The sequence below is a fragment of the Papaver somniferum genome, chromosome 2, assembly GCF_003573695.1.
Source record: "Papaver somniferum cultivar HN1 chromosome 2, ASM357369v1, whole genome shotgun sequence".
NCBI classification, from domain to species: Eukaryota; Viridiplantae; Streptophyta; class Magnoliopsida; order Ranunculales; family Papaveraceae; genus Papaver; species Papaver somniferum.
In genome coordinates, this window is record NC_039359.1 from 134,375,922 (window position 1) to 134,395,847 (window position 19,926).

Below are 19,926 nucleotides of genomic sequence, written 5' to 3' on the forward strand. Positions count from 1 at the left end.
GAATTCACTTCCTTCATCATGGAAGCATAATGACTGACGGTTACACGTTACTCTATTCTTCCACCACTCAATCGTTTCCACTTCCTAAGAGACCAGGGTACGTTTCAATATGACTTGTATAAATAGGCTTCACCTATTTTCACCAAACAACAAGTTTTTGGTCGGCAACAACACAGTATCTAGAAATCACCTGGTAGCTTTCCATTCTGCTAGCCAATTCTATTTTCAGATACAAGTCATAAACAACCACACCTTTAGAATCAACTATTCCGGTCTCAACACTCTCTTCGCTTCCCTCCCTAAAACCAACCCTTCTCCTTCACTTGGTGACTGAAGCAAGCCTGGAACGACCATTTCTTGGTTTAGGCCAGGATTGTACAGATTGATCTCTCGAAACAAAAGTACTCCCGTGCAGTGCATTGTTTAGGATTTAAATTCGTTTCTCATCCACACACCCAAATTTACCAAAATCAGCGGAAATGGTTTTCACCAACAAACACATATTTAAAATATTTGGATGAAAGAACAAATAAATTCAATTCATTACAATACGAGTTATTTCTAATTATAACACATTTAAAAATAATTTTTGTAACATTTTCATTTTCGTTATTAGTCATATTACTGGCATTTCAACTTACCAAGTAAAATATATTCGTCTACCTAAAGGAAAACTATTTTGTTTTCATAAAATCCCTCACAACATAACACCGACAAAAAAAAATTGAAAAAAAATAAACCATTTATCCTAAAACTTATGGCAAAAAAAGCAAAGCAGACTGCCCTTTACAATGAGGGAGAGAACTATAAAGCAACGCAATAATGATAAGGCCACTAGTATAAGGGAAACCCGGCCCACAACGAATGCGATTACAAAGAAAAGCAAATAATTTGCATAATTCCACATGACATGTTAACAATAGCTCTATAAAATGACTCGTGTCCTCCTTATTAGTGCAGCAAACCCCCAATAGGCAAAGAATAAGTTCTCCGGATTTTGTTTCCATCCTATCATCCCTCGGCAGTGGCTTTCGTAAGAGAAGTGAACGTAACTTGAGGACACAATAGTGAGGATCCTAGTTCAACCTTAAATGAGTCGTACCGGATAAATAACTCCACCACCAAAAGCCTTGAAAACAACTCCACGAGATTCTTCCCTGCACACTGTTTGTTGTCCACCATTGGATCTTCAGTCTCAGGTCCATTAGACCACACCACATACTTTAAGAGTTTCTCTCCCTCAACTCCTACAAACCTGTCCGCTACAAATTCTTCAGCTCTCTCAAAGACCTTAGGATCTTTGGTCACGATTGGCTGATACCCAAACAACATCTCCCCTTGTTTAACTTCAAACGTTGATTCATGGCTCTCTATTACCAAGTCTGTCTTGGCTTTAGCATACTGGTACGGCGCCGCTGGATCTAACCTCAGAATTTCGAAAATCACTGACTTCACCAGTGGCATCTCTTCTATTGCTTTCATCGTTACCTTTCCTTCATTGGACTTTACTGCTGATCTTATCTCGTCTATTAACTGCTTTTGTATCTTTAAATCTAGGGAAAATTGGGAAACTGCCCCAATTTGGAGTGCAATCTTGGAAAACTGCCCCAACGTTAAAAAAAGTTGAAAAACTGCCCCACTGTTAGAAATCTCAGTTAACTCCGCGTGTGCGAGTTCTCACGTGCCAAAACCTTGAACCCTAAACCGACGCCACCACCACCCGAACCTCAAACCTTGAACCCTAAACCTTGAATCCTGAATTTTGAACCCCAAACCCTGAATTCTGAAGGATATATTTGACTTTTTTTTCGCATGTATAAGCTCACACATGTGACTTAACTGGATTTCTAACGGAATGGGGCATTTTTCCAACTTTTTAAATGTTGGGGCAGATTTCCAACATTGCACCCAGTTTTGGGGCATTTTTCCAATCCTCCCTTAAATCTAAGCGACTGATCCATTTTATGATGTTTGGGAAATGAGCCTTCATCCCGGTGAAGGAATTAAAGCACACAAAAAAGAGAAGGTTATGGCAGACTTCGTCTCTTTTGATACCCATCTTCTCACCTTCATCGAGAATCCCACCTCCATTTATGTAGAAGAAATTGTATAGCTCTTGATAACCGCGCTTTACCAAACATGGAGGCAGACGAATGGTGTGGAGGAGAGGATCTTCTATAAAACAAGGTAAGCCTAATGGAGCAATTGGAGCTACTGTGAACAAAAACCATGGAATGATTCTGGATGGTGCTCCGTCACCGAGCTCTGTGTCAGCCGGGTTTGTTGAGAGCCACGAACGAGCTAGGAAGTCAAAACACGCCTTTTCATTTAGACCACCAGTTGGAGCATCAAAGTTAACCTTACCTTTGGCAGCAAGGTCACTGTCAATAGTGTCAAACAATTCACCGAAACTTTTTCTAAACTCTGGGATGATAAATTCACTACGTGAATGGATTAGGGAGAGAAATAATTGTTTGAGCTTGGAATGATTAGGTTCAGATGGATCGAGATAGGAAAGGACTCTGTATCCACCCGTTAGTTTGGTGGAAGGCATGTACGTACCAGTGAAAATATCTTTCTTCTCAACCTTAGAGCCATCGAAAAGGATCGGAAAGCTCTTGGAATCAAGAAGGACAACCACCTTAGAGTTTGATGAAATGAAGGGACCGGGTGGCATATTGGCTCGAAACACGGTGGATTGATATTTTTGCATTCGATACGTAAAGTATTTTTCTGGACCTTGACAGTAGAAAAAGCTAAACCGGTCAAATAAAGGACCAAAAAAAGGGAGTCCATAATCACCTGGGATCTTTCGTAGTCCTTGGCCACTGCTCCTACTTGTCGATGATACTGCAGGGTTATCAAGGAGAGGGGATTTGACAGACATGGATGGATGGCTTAATCTAAAAAAGAGTCGAGGATGAATTAGTATACTGAGTTTGCAAACAGATTGATTAACCAATTGTAACCCTGTGCATAATTAGCCATTATGTTTGTCCTTTTATATAGAGTGTAACAATATTTAATTATTCTTTTTCTATAGTGCAGGGTCACATAAATCATCTACATGACTCCAACTAACAGGCTAATAAGAGCTGTTTGCAACTAACAGCAAGTAAATTTTTTTTATTTAACAGCAAGCAATTTTCATTTAGGTCACTGAAGATCAGTTGGAGACTAGTCCCAGTGTTCCCACTAGAGAAAGGCAGGACAATCTTCGGCTAGGTCGATTGAGAGGGTGAGATATCTAAAAGGCCCGAGTAACATCCAGACAGGCCGGTTCTTGTAAACGTAGCTTGTGCCTCTCGTGCTAACATTAAGAGAAAGGGGTTTAGGGTTTAAGTCAGCAGCAAGTGGTCGGAACTTTATTAGTTATTTCTACGGAAACTAGGTCATTTGTCCAAATATATTTAAAACATGGTTCAAATGGACGAGTAAAAATTTGTATGGGTGAAATGGACACCAAAAAAATTGTAAGGATGAAACTGGATTCATCCTGACTTAAAGTTAAAAAATAGCAAGGATGAAACTAGATGTATCCTGATGTAAATTAAAAATAAGAAAAAGTATTTGAAAATGGGTATGATGAAACTGTTTACATCCTGACTATTTTTAAATTTTTGTCCATTTAAACAGTATCAAAATTTAAATGTCTTTTTCACCCAGAAATTGTTGATTTTGATCTTTTTAACCAATTTTGTGTTATTTCTAAGCGGTTTCTTTGATGTTGTTGTTAAGCATGAGATACTTGGAGGTACTATTAAACCCTCATAAGATTATTAACTTTATTAGTTATAGTTATTTTTTTGTTGATTATGTATGTTATTCTTGGTTGGAAATGGTTTTAATTTAGTGTAATGTAGCTTAATACTAGCATTTATGTTAATTCTTAAGGCTTCAAGTGCTTACTGTTTAGTGTGCCAATGATTTAGAACAAGGTTGTGTCACTTTTTTTGTTCTCTGTGCATAACTATCACGAAAATGCTGGAACTCGACTCTATGTTGTGAAAGGCACCCTAGGCGCACGGGTCACCAAGGGGTGCCTAGTCAATAAAACACCTTAGGCGCGCGTCTAAGGGGCTAGGAGAAGGGCTTGGCACCTTGCCTCACCATGCGCCTACCGCAATATAAACTCGACTTGAACTTTAAATAGCTAGTAGGCGAAACAGTACGTGGATTCATAATCAAGGTTGTTGAAGTAGATATTTTTGTGTACTTATTGTTTTTCTTACTGCATTTCTATTAATTTGTTCCTGAAGTTCTATAAATTGTGCTTCAAAAATCTTCTTCGTTATCAACCTTACAACTTTAAAACTCTATTCGCCAATCATTATGAGTTATTTTGGAACGAATAAAGATGCGAGAGACGAAAATATTATCAAGATTAAAGGAAAAGTTGTGTTGGTGAAAAAAAATCTAACGGATTTGAATGACTTTGGTGCTTCTATGTTAGATGGAGTTCATGAGTTGTTTGGTCACGGAGTCTGTTTGCAACTCATCAGTTCTATTACTGGCGACCCCGGTAATCAACTAACCGAATTGTCTTCCTCGTAGAAACTAGTTATTTTTACACAAAATTGGTTTAAAAGACCAAAATCAACAATTCCTGGGTGAAATGGACAGTTAGATTTTGATACTGTTTAAATGGACAAAAATATAAAAATAGGCAGGATGTAACCAGTTTCATCGTGCCCATTTTCAAATATTTTTTCTTATTTTTAATTTGCATAGGATGTATCCAGTTTCATGCTTACTATTTTTTTTTGTCATTTCACCCAAACTATTTTTTACGAAAAATGGGTCATTTGTCCAGAAAAATTTAAACCTGGTTCAAATGGACGACTAAAAATTAGTATGGGTGAAATGGACAAAAAAAAATAGCAAGGATGAAACTGGATTTATCGCGGCTTAAACTTAAAAAATAGCAAGGATGAAACTGGATGCATCCTGATATAAATTAAAAATAAGAAAAAATATTTGAAAATGGGTAGGATGAAACTGGTTACATCCTGGCTATTTTTATATTTTTATCCATTTGAACAATATCTTTTTAATTTTTGTCCATTTAAACAATATCAAAATGTACAAGTCTTTTTCACCCAAAAATTATTGATTTTGGTCTTTTTAACCAATTTTATGTATTTTTTACTCGTCCATTTGAACCGTGATTTAAAAATATTTGGACAAATGACCCATTTTCCGTTATTTTTAAAACTTAATATCAATCAAATTTGCATTGGCGGGTAAATGCATTAAGGTCTAAAACAGTCATGCATATATGCACTTTCCTGCATGGTTTGCGGTTCACCGATCCATAAGAATACTAATGATTTTGACATTTTGACATTAAAAACATTGATATTGGTCTCACAGTGACAGATCTATAACTTTTGTCAATTGATATTGACCAATAATATTATTGTAGAAAATGAAATGCGAGGAAGGTTGGTAAAGAAGCTTATTTGGAAGACTGGAGTCACAAGATATCAGCTTTCACGGCAGAATCAGTAGAATTTGATTTTACATTTGGATGGGATGAATCAATTGGAAATCCTGGTGCTTTCTTTATTAAAAATCATCATCATAGTGAGTTTTTTCTTAAAGGGGAAACATTAATCCTAGAAGATGTGCCTGGTTCTGGTCATGCTCACTTTGTTTGCAATTCATGGGTTTACCCTGCCAAATACTACAAGCATACTCGTATTTTCTTCGCTAACCAGGTAAACAGAAACACACTAGCTACCAATAGTTTCTCTTATTTGTGCTTATGGAATCACAAGAATTTGTAAGTAAAATAAAATTTGTTAATATGTCCGAAATTAAAACACAAAATTGGTTAAAAAGACCAAAATCAACAATTTCTGGGTGAAATAGACAGTTAGATTTTGATACTGTTTAAATGGACAAATATATAAAAAGGCAGGATGTAACCAGTTTCATCGTGCCCATTTTCAAATATTTTTTCTTATTTTTAATTTACATAGGATGTATCCAGTTTCATCCTTGCTATTTTTTAAATTTAAGCTAAGATGAATCAAATTTCATCCTTGCTATTCTTTTTTTGGCCATTTCACCCAAACTATTTTTTACTCGTCTATTTGAACCGTGATTTAAAAATATTTGGACAAATGACCCATTCCCGAAATTAAAAATAGAATGAAATGATTGTATGGAATTTGTGATCGTGGCAGAGTTATCTGACAAGTAACACACCAGAACCTCTACGTAAATATAGAGCAGACGAGCTTAAAAATCTTAAAGGCGACGGAACTGGAGAACTTCAGGCTTGGGATCGAGTATATGACTATGCAGTGTACAATGATGCCGGGCTTAACCTCGGGGGGTCTAAAGAGTTTCCTTATCCTCGAAGGGGAAGCACTGGCAGAAAACCAAGCACAAAAGGTGTCAAATATGAAACACCACCCCATACTAACTCCTTCGATTGTTAAAAAGTACTTATATCTTTGTATGGTTGGTGAAATGCTATTTTAATGGGTTATGAAGAGATGATCTAGTGATACCAACAATTTTATCCATTTATTGCAGATTCGAAGTACGAATCCAGATTGTGTATATTGAACATAAACATCTATTGTCCAAGAGATGAAAAGTTCAGCCGGATGAAGTTTTCAGATTTTATGGCCTTCTCTGTTAAGTCCTTGAGTCAGGTATTGCCCCCAGAAATAAAAGGTATATGTGACAAAACGCCTAACGAATTCGATAGCTTCGGAGACGTGCTACACATTTACAAAGGATACGAAAAGCAGCCGGTGGATCCAAATTCATTGAGTTCAAGCGGCGGCTTGGAGTTGTTCAAAGAAATTTTTCGTTCTGATGGTGAAAAGCCTTTCAAATACCCGAAGCCTGATGTGATCCAGGGTATGTTCATATTTTAAAATCCAGATGAAAAAAAAAATCCAGATGAAAAAAAAACGGATGAAAGATCATTTTGATTACCCAATGTGATCCATATTTTTAACGTTCACTATATGATGTGTTTGCATGCAGTTGATGAGCTTGCTTGGAGGAGTGACGAAGAATATGCAAGAGAAATGCTTGCCGGTGTAAACCCTGCTGCGATTTTCCATCTCCAAGTATAAAGACAAACCCAAATGGTTATACATTTATTTTGATGGACACCTAGTTATATATAACTTTCGTACTAATCTCGATATACCTATAGGAGTTTCCCCCAACTAGCAAGCTTGACCACGAAGTCTATGGAGACCACACCAGTTCAATAACCAAAGAGCATATTGAGAAGAAGTTAAATGGGATAACAATAACTGAGGTACTAGTTGAGACATAATTCCTACTCAAAAGTTTGCATTATTATGAACAACTTAGTGCTTTGTCGGGCGAACAAATGGCCATTCCAACTGTAGTTGCAGGAAATCCTTAATAACAACTCAAGTAATCATCTTAAAATTCGTACAATCATTCATAGAATCCTCAATATGGTTACAAGATTTGAAATGAACTCTAACTTGGAGGACAAACAATCTTTCTCTCTCCTAAATTCCAAGTCTATGCTCTCAAAAGATCTCTCACTTACATGGTCGCTCGATCCCCTTATATAGTGATTTTACATAGTGGATGACAGCTAATAAAGCCCTTATTTTTCGGATCTGGCGTGCGTCATTAACACACGCTTACTCTGACTCTTCTCGCACGTACTCTATAACTTCGCATGATCATCATACTTTACTCGTGATTCCTCTGACGTCTTCGCCCGTTCATCGAACCATTATTTCGCACACATAATAGACGTGCGGTATTTAGTATCTACATTTTGCCTCTTCTCATGTCGTTTCTTTATAAAGGGAGCGATATGAGAAACTCCAATTTCCAATGCCACACTCATTCACCTCTTCATATTCTTATCAGCCGACAAGTTTCCGTGATTTGAGTGTAACCGTCTACACGTACTGATTTTCTCCCTTTTTACCGGCACGTTCGAATTTGACTGGTCACTTTTTTCCTCTATTTATTAACCAAATTTGAGGAGAGATAATATTTTCTTCTTTATTTCATCTTCCCCTTTTGTCTCTGTGAATTCTCTGTAAATCTTTATCTTCTTCAGATTCCTCCATCATTCTTTCAAGGTTTTATCTATAAATTTTGTTGTTGTTCCTATGGATCCTGATCAAAGGTTTGTATCTTTTGCTGGAACTGATCTGATCTTTCTTTATGTTACCGATTTTTCGTCATATCAATCTCCATACTTGTTCTGTTTCAACAAGAATTCTTCTTCTAGGAGTACCAAATTACAATTCCTAACCCTAATCCTTCTTCAAGTTTGAAAGACAAAGAATATCTCAAGAGGAAGTCATCGTATAACAAAGGAGTAAGAAATATTTTCTTTTGTATAAACAATATTGTTGCCTCTATTTCTTATCTGCTTTGTTATTCGCAGGAGTCCGAATGCGAGATTGATGGTGGTAAGAAACCTAAGGTGAGAACAATTCGCAAAGCTCCTTTACTCAACAAGAGCCTCATAATTCCTGACTTCGATTTCCAGGAAGTTGATGTTACTTCTCGCGTCAATACTGACGCTCCTGCACCAGACTTGATTGCTTCTATTTCTTTGGATCCAACTACTTCTCCAAATGAGTTTATCGCTCCTAAGGATAATGCTCCTACCGATGAAATAGCGACGAACATTCCCTTTTCTACGTCTGTAACCGCACCAACCATGGTCCACACTGTTTCTACCTTAGTCAATGTTCCTCTGTTCGCGAATATCCACGCATCTATGGAAAATGTCATTTCTTATGCTTCTATGGATATTCCCGCATCAATGGACAATGTTACTGCTCCCACCTCTGCGAAGATTACTTCTCCTGAGAATGTTACTGCTCCTGCCTCTGCATTAAAGGACTCTTCTTCCCTTTCTTCTAAATTTACTTCTCTTTCTCTAGAGTCCCTTTCTATTGATAAGGATATTTTAGAAGGGATGAGTTCCACTTCTCAAGTTTTATCTGAGCTTATAGTCTCTGGTCTCTCATCTTCTAATGACCCTTTTAAGCTTCGCATATGTAGCGCTTTGAATAAATTGGTGTGCGATTCTCCACCAAACAAACCAACCAGGAGCGAAATTTTCTCTGAAATTGATCCAAGCGTGCATATCCTTCTGGATGTCCTGGTAAACACTTTTTTCACACATCTTTTTATTCTTATTGTACTACTTCATACTTGCTCTTATTTATTTATTTATTTATTTTTATTCCCCTTTTTAGGAAGCTCGTCGTCGCATGATTTTAGTTGAAGGCTATTTCGAATCTCGCAATTCCACAATGGAACTTTCTCACCAGAACACCATTCTAAGAAATGAAATTAACAAATTTAAAAGAGAGCTTCAGATCGCAACTCTTGAATCTGATGATATTCGTAAGAGGAATCAAGAACTAAGAGGTGCCCTTCTTTTTACCTTTATACCTTTCTCTTAGTGTAATCTGCTTTTCCTATCCATGTTTTTTTAATTTCTTCGCACGCACATTAAGATTTAAATCAGAAACACGTCATGGAGTTGTATGGGTTTCTATTTGCTGCTGAAGATGCTTGTCCTGACAATGAGAAGTTACAGAATCAGATAATTCAACTAAACAATGAACACTCATATTCGCTTGACCAGATTGAAAATCTAACAAATGAGAATGTTTGTTTGTCTCAACAATGCGAAACATTGGATTCCCAACTCTCTCATCTATCTTATTTATTGGGTATTGCTGACTTGAGACATCAAATCTTATCAGATGAAAATCAGAGTCTTTCCCAAGAGAAACGTTCTTTTCTGAAGAAAGAAGCGATGTTTTCGCGTCAATATCTTATTCTTCAAAAAGTTTGTGAAGACAAAGAAGAATCTCTTCACTTATTACAGAAACAATATGATGAATCTTCAGAGAAATTAACCGCTCAGAACGAAAAGATTATTCAGAGTAAGATAAATTTAACGGTGAAGATGAATCAACTTCGAGAAGAGCATACTCAATTGAAAGAATCTCATGATGCTCTTATGAAAGAGAAGACTTCACTTTCTTTAGATGAAAAAAGAATTTGATCTCGTCTTAGAGGTCTAGTTGGTGATGATTTTGATAAGGCCATGGAAAATATGAAGAATAGTGGTCTTGGTTTAGCTCAATATCTCATTTCTCAAAGGGAAGGTAGTCACATGGAGATGACTGCCTTAATTTACTTATCTTTTTTAGCTATTACTTAAATTATGTCGTTGCGAGAACTTCCCCTCTTTTATAACTCTGAATTTCTTCATGCAGATTCTGAAAAATCGCACCAGTCTACCGTCTCCCAGATAAAATATGATCTAGCCAAGGTTCGCAAAGAGCATGCGAGAAAAACAAAAATATCCAAAGATCTTTCAGTTGTACTTAGTTCTTCTCGTGACCGAGCGGAAAGGAGGTTTTCGTTTCATCGAGATTTTATGGAGGTTGATAAAACAAATGCTGAGAAGAGTATCACTCGCCAAGCTCACACTAAAACTCATACTCTTGTCAATAAGATTCTCTTGAGCAAATCACTTTCTCCGGTTATTGTTCCTCCTCTTGAGATAAGCGATGATGAAAGACTCCTTGAGCCTGATAGTGACTATGATCATGTAAGTGATGAGGAAGAAGATCTTAACATTCCACATCAAGAGAATCAACTTGGGGAAGACAAATCTAGTGAATATTTATTCAAAGATCCTGAGAGTGAAGTCAACATCGAAGCTTCTGCAGGTGTTCAAGATTCGCCTTCTAATAATGCTTAGCCTTTATCTTTTCTTAGTTTATTGTTTCTTCGCAAATTTATTTTTGGGTACTTCAAACATTTGCTTACTTTACATACTCGTTTCTTGATAAAGAAGATAATGCGCCTTTTCTTTCAATCTCCATACTTGCCTCTTATTATTTTCTTGGAAAGAAACGTGAAGTAATTTTAGATATCTCTTATGTAACCTGCAAAATAATGTCAGTGTGAATTTGTGTTATCTCATGAGGTCTTATCATGCCTTCCTAAGTAAAGGTCTTATTTTTCCTGATATATTATATTTTTGTTATGCGACGAAATCACAGGACGTCTTTACGCTTTCGCGCAATGACCCATTGATCTCGCCTTATCATCTTGTTGTATTATTGCCTCTTCAGGTTTTATTGTTGCGCAAGTATCATTAGTCTTAATGCTCTCGTGAGTAAAAAGTTTCATCATATTTGCATCTTTTGACACAATTCAGCTCCCTAATGGAGGGTGTCGTCCTTATATTCCGCATGACTTCCCCTTCAAGGAGGCGTACCCCTACCGGGTTAGGGTCGGCTCCTCCAATCCAGTAATACAGCAATCACTTGTTTTCGCGGCCTCTTATCCCTCCACCGATATGGCTTATGGCTACAAGACCGCACCCTAAGTAGGGTTTCTTCGGACCGAGTGCATCATAGTCAAGACTTGTCAAGAATGGCCAGGTACGCTCCAGACGCCTTAGGCACTCTTGACTCAACCGTGTACCTCGGCGCCTTGATCGAGTTTCTGCACTTCTTAGGAGAGACCTTGTCACCTTAATCTTTCGATATAGGCGCCTCTCCTGGATGTGTTTTTATTTCACCCAAAATCTCCATGACTCAAGCTCCAGGGTCGGTGTAGCTTTCGCTTGAGCCATGCTAACTAGCATCCGAATTATGACGCGCGTTAGGTCTTATTCTTGCCTCTTTCTTTATGCGAATTAAGGTGCACGCCACAATCAGATAACTAGGCTCCTTAATTGGAGTCTTTATTTCTGATGCCTTCTATGAAGGTCTTATTATATGGTCTTAGTTTTGCGTTTTTCTTGTATAATATCATTATAACGAAATCTTCAAATTGATTCATTTGAATAGTACATCCTTACTAAATATTTAGGAATTCGCATCTTCATTTTCGCTCTCTTCACTTTCACATACATGTTTCTGCCTCTTATATGTATGCAACCATCATCGCATGATCTATGGATAATATTTCTTCAAATATAATCTGTTCCATGGACGTTCCAATTTTCGACCTGTGTTCTTTCCCTCAGGATCCATCAATTCATAAGCTCCATTTCCAATTATTTTCTTAATTATGTATGGTTCATCCCATCTTTTCTCTAGCTTTCCATCACTTCCTCTCTGATAAGGCGGTATTTCTCGCAGTACTAATTCTCCTGGATGAAAGTCTCTTATTTTTACGCGCTTGTTATATTCTCGATGTATCCTCTGATGATAATTTTCCATATGTCGCAAATGAACTTCTATTCTCTCTTCTAGATCATCCAGTTTTGTTAGGATTAAATCCGCACTTAAATTCTTTTCCCATGCTTCTCGCTTAGTTGTAGGAATTATAACCTCAGTTGGCAATACCGCTTCAACTCCATATGTCAGGAAAAAAGGTGACATTCCTGTATCCTCCCTTGTAGTTGTTCTGTATGCCCATACTGCATTGTGTAATTGTTCACACCATCCTTTATTATATCCTTTCAGTTTCTTGTTCAATATATCTTCAATTGTCTTATTGGTTGCTTCAACTTGACCATTGCTTTGTGGATACAATTGAGTGGACTTCCCGCTTTGGATTTTGAGCGCATTAAGTAACATTTCTATATTTTCTCCTTCAAATTGTTTTCCATTATCAGAAACCAGTTGTGCTGGGATTCCAAATCTGCAAATGATATTCTCAAATATGAATGTGAAAATATCTTTATCTCGAATGTGTTGCACCGCTTTTACTTCTGCCAATTTTGTAAAGTAGTCTGTCGCTACTATTAAATATCTTTTTTATCTTGTTCCTAGTATGAACGGGCCCACAATGTCTATCCCCCATTTTCCAAATGGTCATTCACTTATTGATGAGTTGAGCATCGCCCGGGTACGTGTATTTTCTTTCCATGACGCTGACACTCTTCGCATCATCTTGACACCTCTTTCGCGACTTTATGTATGTATGGCCAATAATAACCTTGTATTTTCTCTCTATACGCTAATGACCTTCCTCCACTATGATTTCCTGCATCTCCATAATGTAATGCTTTCAAGATTTTATTAAACATCTAAGCGATGGTCCAAGGAATGAACTTCGGTAAAGTACACCATCTCTCAACTCATAATTTTTTTCTCTGCTCTTTAACTTGTGTGCCTCCAACCTGTTTCTCGGGACTTCTGCTTTTTCTAAATACGAATGGATCTTGGTTCTCCAATCTGCAGCTTTGTTCGCCTGCTCTTCTTCTTCATTGTCTACTAGCATTACATCTACATCTTCGCATTCTTCTTTATTAATGGAGGGTAAAAAGAGTGTTTGTATCTTTATGTCCCTCGCAGTCGGATCTACCATCATAGATGGAATAAGAGCAAGCGCGTCTCGTAACCGATTATCTTTCCTCGAAATGTGCCTCCAATTTATTTTTGGAATTTTGGTGATAATTCTCCCACAAGCTTCTTGTATTTTTGCAAGGATGGCTCATTTGTGCTATATACCCCTTCTATTTGGCGAATAACCAACTGTGAGTCACTAGTTATTTGTGCATCTTCTATTTTCATTTAAATGTCCATACGTAATGCGTGCACAACTGCTTCATACTCAGTTTCATTATTAGTGGATGCGAATTCCAATATGAATGAATATGCCATTCTTGTTCCTGCTGGTGAGATGAAAACTATTCCAATTCCATTACCCTCTCCATTTGAAGATCCATCCACCAATATCTCCCATCTAGTGTTATCTATCAACAAGTCTTTAGGGTTCCCACGTTCTTCATTTATATCCATCATCTCCTCCACACTTTCATCGTCTTCTAAAGGGAATTCTGCCAAGAAATCTGCGTTTACTTGCGACTTTGGGGAAGATAATATTTCATACTTGATCTCAAAATTTCCTATTTGTGCATTCCACCTCTCGGTCCTTCCTGATCTTTTTGAATTTTTCATCACTAACTCAATTGGTATTTTTGTTAACACTTTGATCTTGTGAGCTTGAAAATATATACGAAGTTTTTGTGTTGCATATACTAGTGCGAGTATTAGATTTTCTATCTTTGAATAATTCTTCTTTGCGGCATTGTAAGTTTTCCTTATGTAATATATGGGTTTTTCCACTCCTTCATCCAGACGTAACAGTACGGCACTTAATGCGTGCGGTATTGATGCTAAATATATCAGTAACTCCTCTCCTTTTTACGCCTTTTGCATGATGGACAAGTTCATTAGGTGGTTTTTTATATTTTGCATTGCTTTATCGCATTCATCCGTCCACTTGAACTTAGTTCCCTTTTTCAGAATATTAAAGAAATGTTTGCACATGTATGATGATCGCAAAATAAATCTCCCTAGTGAAGCTAGCAATCCATTTAGTTTTTGGACATCTTTTACAGTCGCGGGCGATGGCATTTCTTGAATCGCTTGTACCTTCTCTGGATCAACCTTTATTCCATTCTTTTATACAATATATCCTAAAAACTTTCCCGATGCTACCCAGAAAATGCATTTTTTAGGATTTACCTTAATATTGAATTGTCGCATCTGCTCAAAGATTTCCCTTAAGTTGTCTACATCATCTTCAGCTTTCTTACTTTTCACCAACATATCATCAACATAGACTTCGAATGTGGTATGTATCCACTGTGCGAACACCTTCTCCACCATTCTTTGATATGTCGCACCTGCGTTTTTCAAAACGAAAGACATTTTTGTATAACAGTATAATATTCTAGGCGCGAAAAAGCAGTATGCTCTTGGTCTTCTTCAGCTAACAGAATTTGATTTTAACCTTTGTATCCATCCATCAATGATATTCTGTCATTTCCTGCTGCCGACTCAACCATTTGTGGTATGTCAGGCAATGGATAGCTGTCCTTCGGGCATGCTTTGTTTAAATCACTAAAGTCAATGAAAATCCATATTCCATTATTCTTCTTTGGCACCACCATCATGTTTGTTATCCATTCTGGATATTTCGATGGTCTTATGATTCCTGCTTCAAGCATCTTCTGTAGTTCTTCTTCTATCTGAGGATGGTACGTTGTTGCTATCTTCCTTATCCTTTGTTTGAATGGTCTTTCATTCTTGTTAATATCCAACTTATGACATGCATCAGAAGGATCTATTCTTGACATTTCTTCCATGGTCCATGCGAAGATGTCTTTATATTCTCGTAAGAGGTTTATTGTTTTTTCTTCCTCTTCTTTTCCCATCTTAGTTCCAATTTTTAATATATTTGGTTCCTCTGTTGTTCCAACATTTATTTCTTTTGTCGGTTCTGCTGCGACAAAATTCGCTTTCGGTTCTCCTAGTGGTGTTGGCTCTTTTATTACGTGCATTGGTTCGCCTTCTTTTTCTGGCACTTCGCTTGGTGTCCCTCTTCCTTCTTGTGCTCTTATCATGTATATTCTGACTCTTCTTCTTTCCTTAATTCTCTTGCTCTTCTCCAGCGATCTTTTCGCTTCTTTGGGTGACCTTCATAATTTTTTACATCCATCTGATTGCAGATCTTCGCACTCTCAATATCTCCTTTGAATTCTCCTATTCCACTTGGTATTGGGAATCAAATGCATTGGTGAAGAGTTGATGCTACGGCTTTTATCGCATGTATCCATGGTCGTCCCAGGAGCATATTGTACGGTGATCCATGTATCCACATCAACCACGCACAATGTCACTTGTGTTTCTACTTCTCCCAACAGTATTCACACTGTTATTTCTCCTTTTGGCTTTCTTGTTGCTTTATTAAAACCATGAATATTGTAACTTGAGCGATCCATATATGTATCCTTATATCCCATTCCTTTGAATGTGCGATAAAACAAGATGTCCACCGAACTCCCTGTATCTATTAAGTTTCTGTCCATCGCCCATGTATCTTGTATTTTCGCTTCAGCATGTTTTTCTTTGCGTTCTACAACCACTGTAACCAAAAAAGGATTTATCCGCCTTAAATTCTCTTTTAGTATTTCTTCCGCCGTGAATGTTATACTCTGTTTTTCCCAATCTTTCAGTGGATAAAGTGTTTCTACCGTCATTATTTTCTTTCCCTAGAAATCACGTTTGTGTATTTTTCTTGTAATTCTTGCATGGAAGTCATCGATAGTAGTTTTGGTTATTAAATTGCATTGTAATTTCCTATTGCCCTCTTTTGCCTTGATGAATCTGATCATTTTTGTTTTCTTGTTTCAATTAAAAGAAGAACTTCTCTGTAAAGAACTAAAAATTTGAACAATGAAGATGAAATTTCTGAGGTTATCCTACTGAACTTTTAGGTTTGAACTTCTAAACTTTCACCACCACATTTTATCACTCCAAGTTGTTTTCTAGTGCCAAAATGTAGTTGCAGAAAATCCTACAACCACACCCTTAATGAAACCTTAATTACAACTCAAGTAATCATCTTAAAATTCATACAATCATTCACAGAATTCTCAATATGGTTACAAGATTTGAAATGAACACTCTCCTAAATTCCAAGTCTAAGCTCTCAAAAGATCTCTTCCTTACATGGTCGCTCGATCCCCTTATATAGGGATTTTACATAGTGGATGACAGCTAATAAAGCCCTTATTTTCAGACCTGGCTTGCGTCATTAACGCACGCTTACTCTGACTCTTCTCGCACGTACTCTATAACTTCGCACGATCATCATACTTTACTCGTGATTCCTCTGACGTCATCTGATGCGTCATCTTAAAATATACCGTACGCGATAGCCTTCGCCCGTTCATCAAACCATTATTTCGCACACATAATAGACGTGCGGTATTTAGTATCTACACCAACTTATTGGACTTTCTTACTACTATGTTATTACTTTTTACATTTTCAAATATGCAGGCTCTGGAGAAGAAAAAGCTATTCATACTAGATCACCATGAGGAAATTATACCATACTTGAATAGCATAAACTCAACATCATCAAAGTGCTATGCTACTAGAACAGTCATCTTATTGCAACAGGATGGAACCTTAAAACCTTTGGCTATTGAATTGAGTTTGGTTCACCCATATGGGGAGATTCATGGTGCTATCAATAAAGTTATCACACCATCTCGAGAAGGCGTAGAGGGTTCCATCTGGCAGCTGGCCAAAGCTTATGCTGCAGTTAATGATTCTGGCTGTCATCAACTTATCAGGCACTGGTACATATGTTTCGGGTTCAACTAGTTTTTTTGGTAAAATTAGGATTTCTAACAGTATATATATTAACTTATTCGGTACAACTTAACTCTTTCATGTTGCAGGGTGTACACACATGCAGTAATTGAGCCATTTATAATTGCTACTAATAGACAATTAAGTGCTTTTCATCCAATTTACAAGCTTTTGCAACCTCATTTTCGAGAGATACGATGAATATCAATGCTTTGGGTCGACTACTTCTTGTTAGTGAAGGCGGTGCAATAGAAAGATTTGTATTTCCAGCAAAATACGCTATGGAATTTTCTTCTTTCGCATATGAACAATGGGTTTTCACAGATAGTGTGCACTTCCATAAGATCTAATCAAAAGGTAACTTGCGCAAAAATATTTTTCTCTAGATGAAAACAAATGTGTGCATCTCTTAAACCTGTCAAGTATTTTGTCACATTCAGAGGTATTGCAGTAAGAGACCCAAGCAAACCACATGGTTTACGCTTACTGATCGAAGATTATCCATTTGCGGTCGATGGGTTAGAAGTCTGGTCGGAAATTGATGATTGGGATCGTGAATATTGTTCAATCTACTATTCGACTGATGAGTTGTTCATAATGATATAGAGCTGCAATCCTGGTGAGAGGAGCTTAAAACCCAAGGTCACGGTGATTTGAAAGATGAGGCGTGGTGGCCAAAAATGCAAACTTTAGAAGAACTAACTCAATCATGCACCACAATAATAAGGCTAGCATCAGCATACCACGCAGCAGTGAATTTTGGAAAATATCCATATGCAGGCTACCATCTGAACCGTTCATCCATGAGCCGACGACTTTTGCCCGAGATAGGTACTCCTGAGTATGATGAACTCGAGAAAACCACGGATGCAGTTTTTTTAAAAACAATCAGCAGTCAGTTCACAGCTCTCCTTGGTATGTCTCTCATCGAAATTCTGTCTAGGCATTCTGCTGATGAAATCTATCTTAGACAAAGCGAATACCCAGATTACTGGACTAGAGATGCAGTAACACTTGAAGCATTTAAGAAATTTGGTAAGAAGTTAAAGGAGGTTGAGGATAAAATAACAGAGATGAACACCGATGGGAAATTGAATAACATACTTGGGCTTGTAAAAGTTCCGTACACTTTATTGTGTCCCTATAATTTACCTTCTGAAAAAGCGGGGGTCTAACAACACCACCCAATATTTCGCTTAGCAATTTGTATGGACTAACTCCGAAATATTTTGCTAGAGAATCAACTAGACAAATCAGACTCAATCTAGATAAAAGTATCTCAAGGAGTTAATATCTCTCTCTTGATTTGATTTTTACTCAAACTAAAAACAATAGCGAGTCTTTATCAAATACAAGGAATACTTGGACGGTACCAAAGACCAATGTCCAAGGATCAATCAATATCAATCATCAACCAAAGGTTGAATTTCCAATTTATGATCACGAACGCACAACCTGTATTATTTCAATTATATAAAATATAATGCGGAAAAGAAATAACACAGACACCAGAAATTTCGTTAACGAGGAAACTGCAAATGCAGGAAAACCGCGGGACCTAGTCCAGATTGAATACACACTGTATTAAGCCGCTACAGACACTAGCCTACTGCAAACTAACTTCGGACTGGACTATAGTTGAACCCCAATCAGTCTCCCACCGATCCAAGGTACAGTTGTACTCCTACGCCTCTGATCCCAGTAGGATACTGCGCACTTGATTTCTTTAGCTGATCTCACCCACAACCAAGACTTGCTGCAACCCAAAATCACAGACTTGATAATAAGCAGATCTGTCTCACACAGAAAAGTTTATCAAAGGATAAATCTGTCTCCCACAGATAAACCCTAGGTTTTGTTCCGTCTTTTGATATAATATCAAGGTGAACAAGAACCAATTGATAATCCGGTCTTATATTCCCGAAGAACAACCTAGATTAATCAATCACCTCTCTGCAATCCTTCCTGACTATACAAGCGGATTGTCGAGGAATCACAAACAGTGAGACGAAGATGTTTGTGACTTCTTTATCTTGCCTATCGGAGAACTCTCACGAACTCAATCCAATCAATTGATTGAACTCGTACGATAGAAGATGCAAGATCAGATCACACAACTACGATAAAGTAGTATCGGTCTGGCTTCAGAATCCCAATGAAGTCTTTAAGTCGTTAACCTGATTTTAGAGAAGAAAATCAAAGGTTAATGGATATCGACTCTAGCGGGCGCACTAGTAGCACACAGACGTGTGGGGATTAGTTTTGCACAATGCTAGATGTCTCCTTTATATAGCCTTCAAATCAGGGTTTTGTCTTAGTTACAAAGCAATCCTTATTCACCGTTAGATGAAAATCTGATTTAGATTCAAGCTAATATTTCTCAACCGTTAGATCGAAAACTTAGCTTGTCACACACACTTGGGTAGACGTTTACTGGGTTCGTGAAAACCATGCCCAAACGTGTACGTGTATGTCGGTTCAACATAGTAACCCAAAAGGTTAACCATATGAGCATTTCATATTAACCTTGTTCTTCTTCACCATAACTAGTTCAATTGACTCAAATGAACTAGTTAAAGAGTTGTTCAATTGCTATGAGATCTTATGTAACTACACAAGACACAACTGAAACAAAGATGATTCGATTCGATTGAATTGGCTCATGAACATTATATCCACGGTTTGCATAAAGAATTCCTTAGTAATTTATTATTTCATGTTCAGAGCACATCTTTAGATCTAACCTCTTAAGTTCACAAACAAGTTCGCGGACTTAAGTTAATCGGTTGAG

The 19,926-nt window shown here is 37.3% G+C and overlaps 1 protein-coding gene and 1 pseudogene across 1 annotated transcript; one reads left to right on the forward strand and one right to left on the reverse strand.

Moving 5' to 3' along the window:
- Positions 1-725: 725 nt before the first annotated feature.
- On the reverse strand, positions 726-2,887 carry LOC113351999 (allene oxide synthase-like). Its single transcript, XM_026595886.1, has 3 exons — positions 1,883-2,887; positions 1,734-1,800; positions 726-1,676 (listed from the first exon to the last, which is right to left on the reverse strand). Exons 1-3 carry the CDS (start codon positions 2,885-2,887, stop codon positions 1,012-1,014), a joined length of 1,737 nt encoding a protein of 578 aa, XP_026451671.1. The 3' UTR covers positions 726-1,011.
- Positions 2,888-4,332: 1,445 nt separating this feature from the next.
- Positions 4,333-18,310, forward strand: LOC113352000 (annotated as a pseudogene).
- The last annotated feature ends 1,616 nt before the right edge of the window (positions 18,311-19,926 follow it).

Coding starts and splice junctions, on each gene's coding strand:
- LOC113351999 (XM_026595886.1), bottom strand. CDS start 2,887: ATGTCTGTCAAATCCCCTCTCCTTGATAACCCTGCAGTATCATCGACA. Junction 1,801..1,882: donor TGTTGGAAATCTGCCCCAAC/ATTTAAAAAGTT, acceptor GCGAAAAAAAAG/TCAAATATATCCTTCAGAAT. Junction 1,677..1,733: donor TTCAAGGTTTAGGGTTCAAG/GTTTGAGGTTCG, acceptor TTGGCACGTGAG/AACTCGCACACGCGGAGTTA.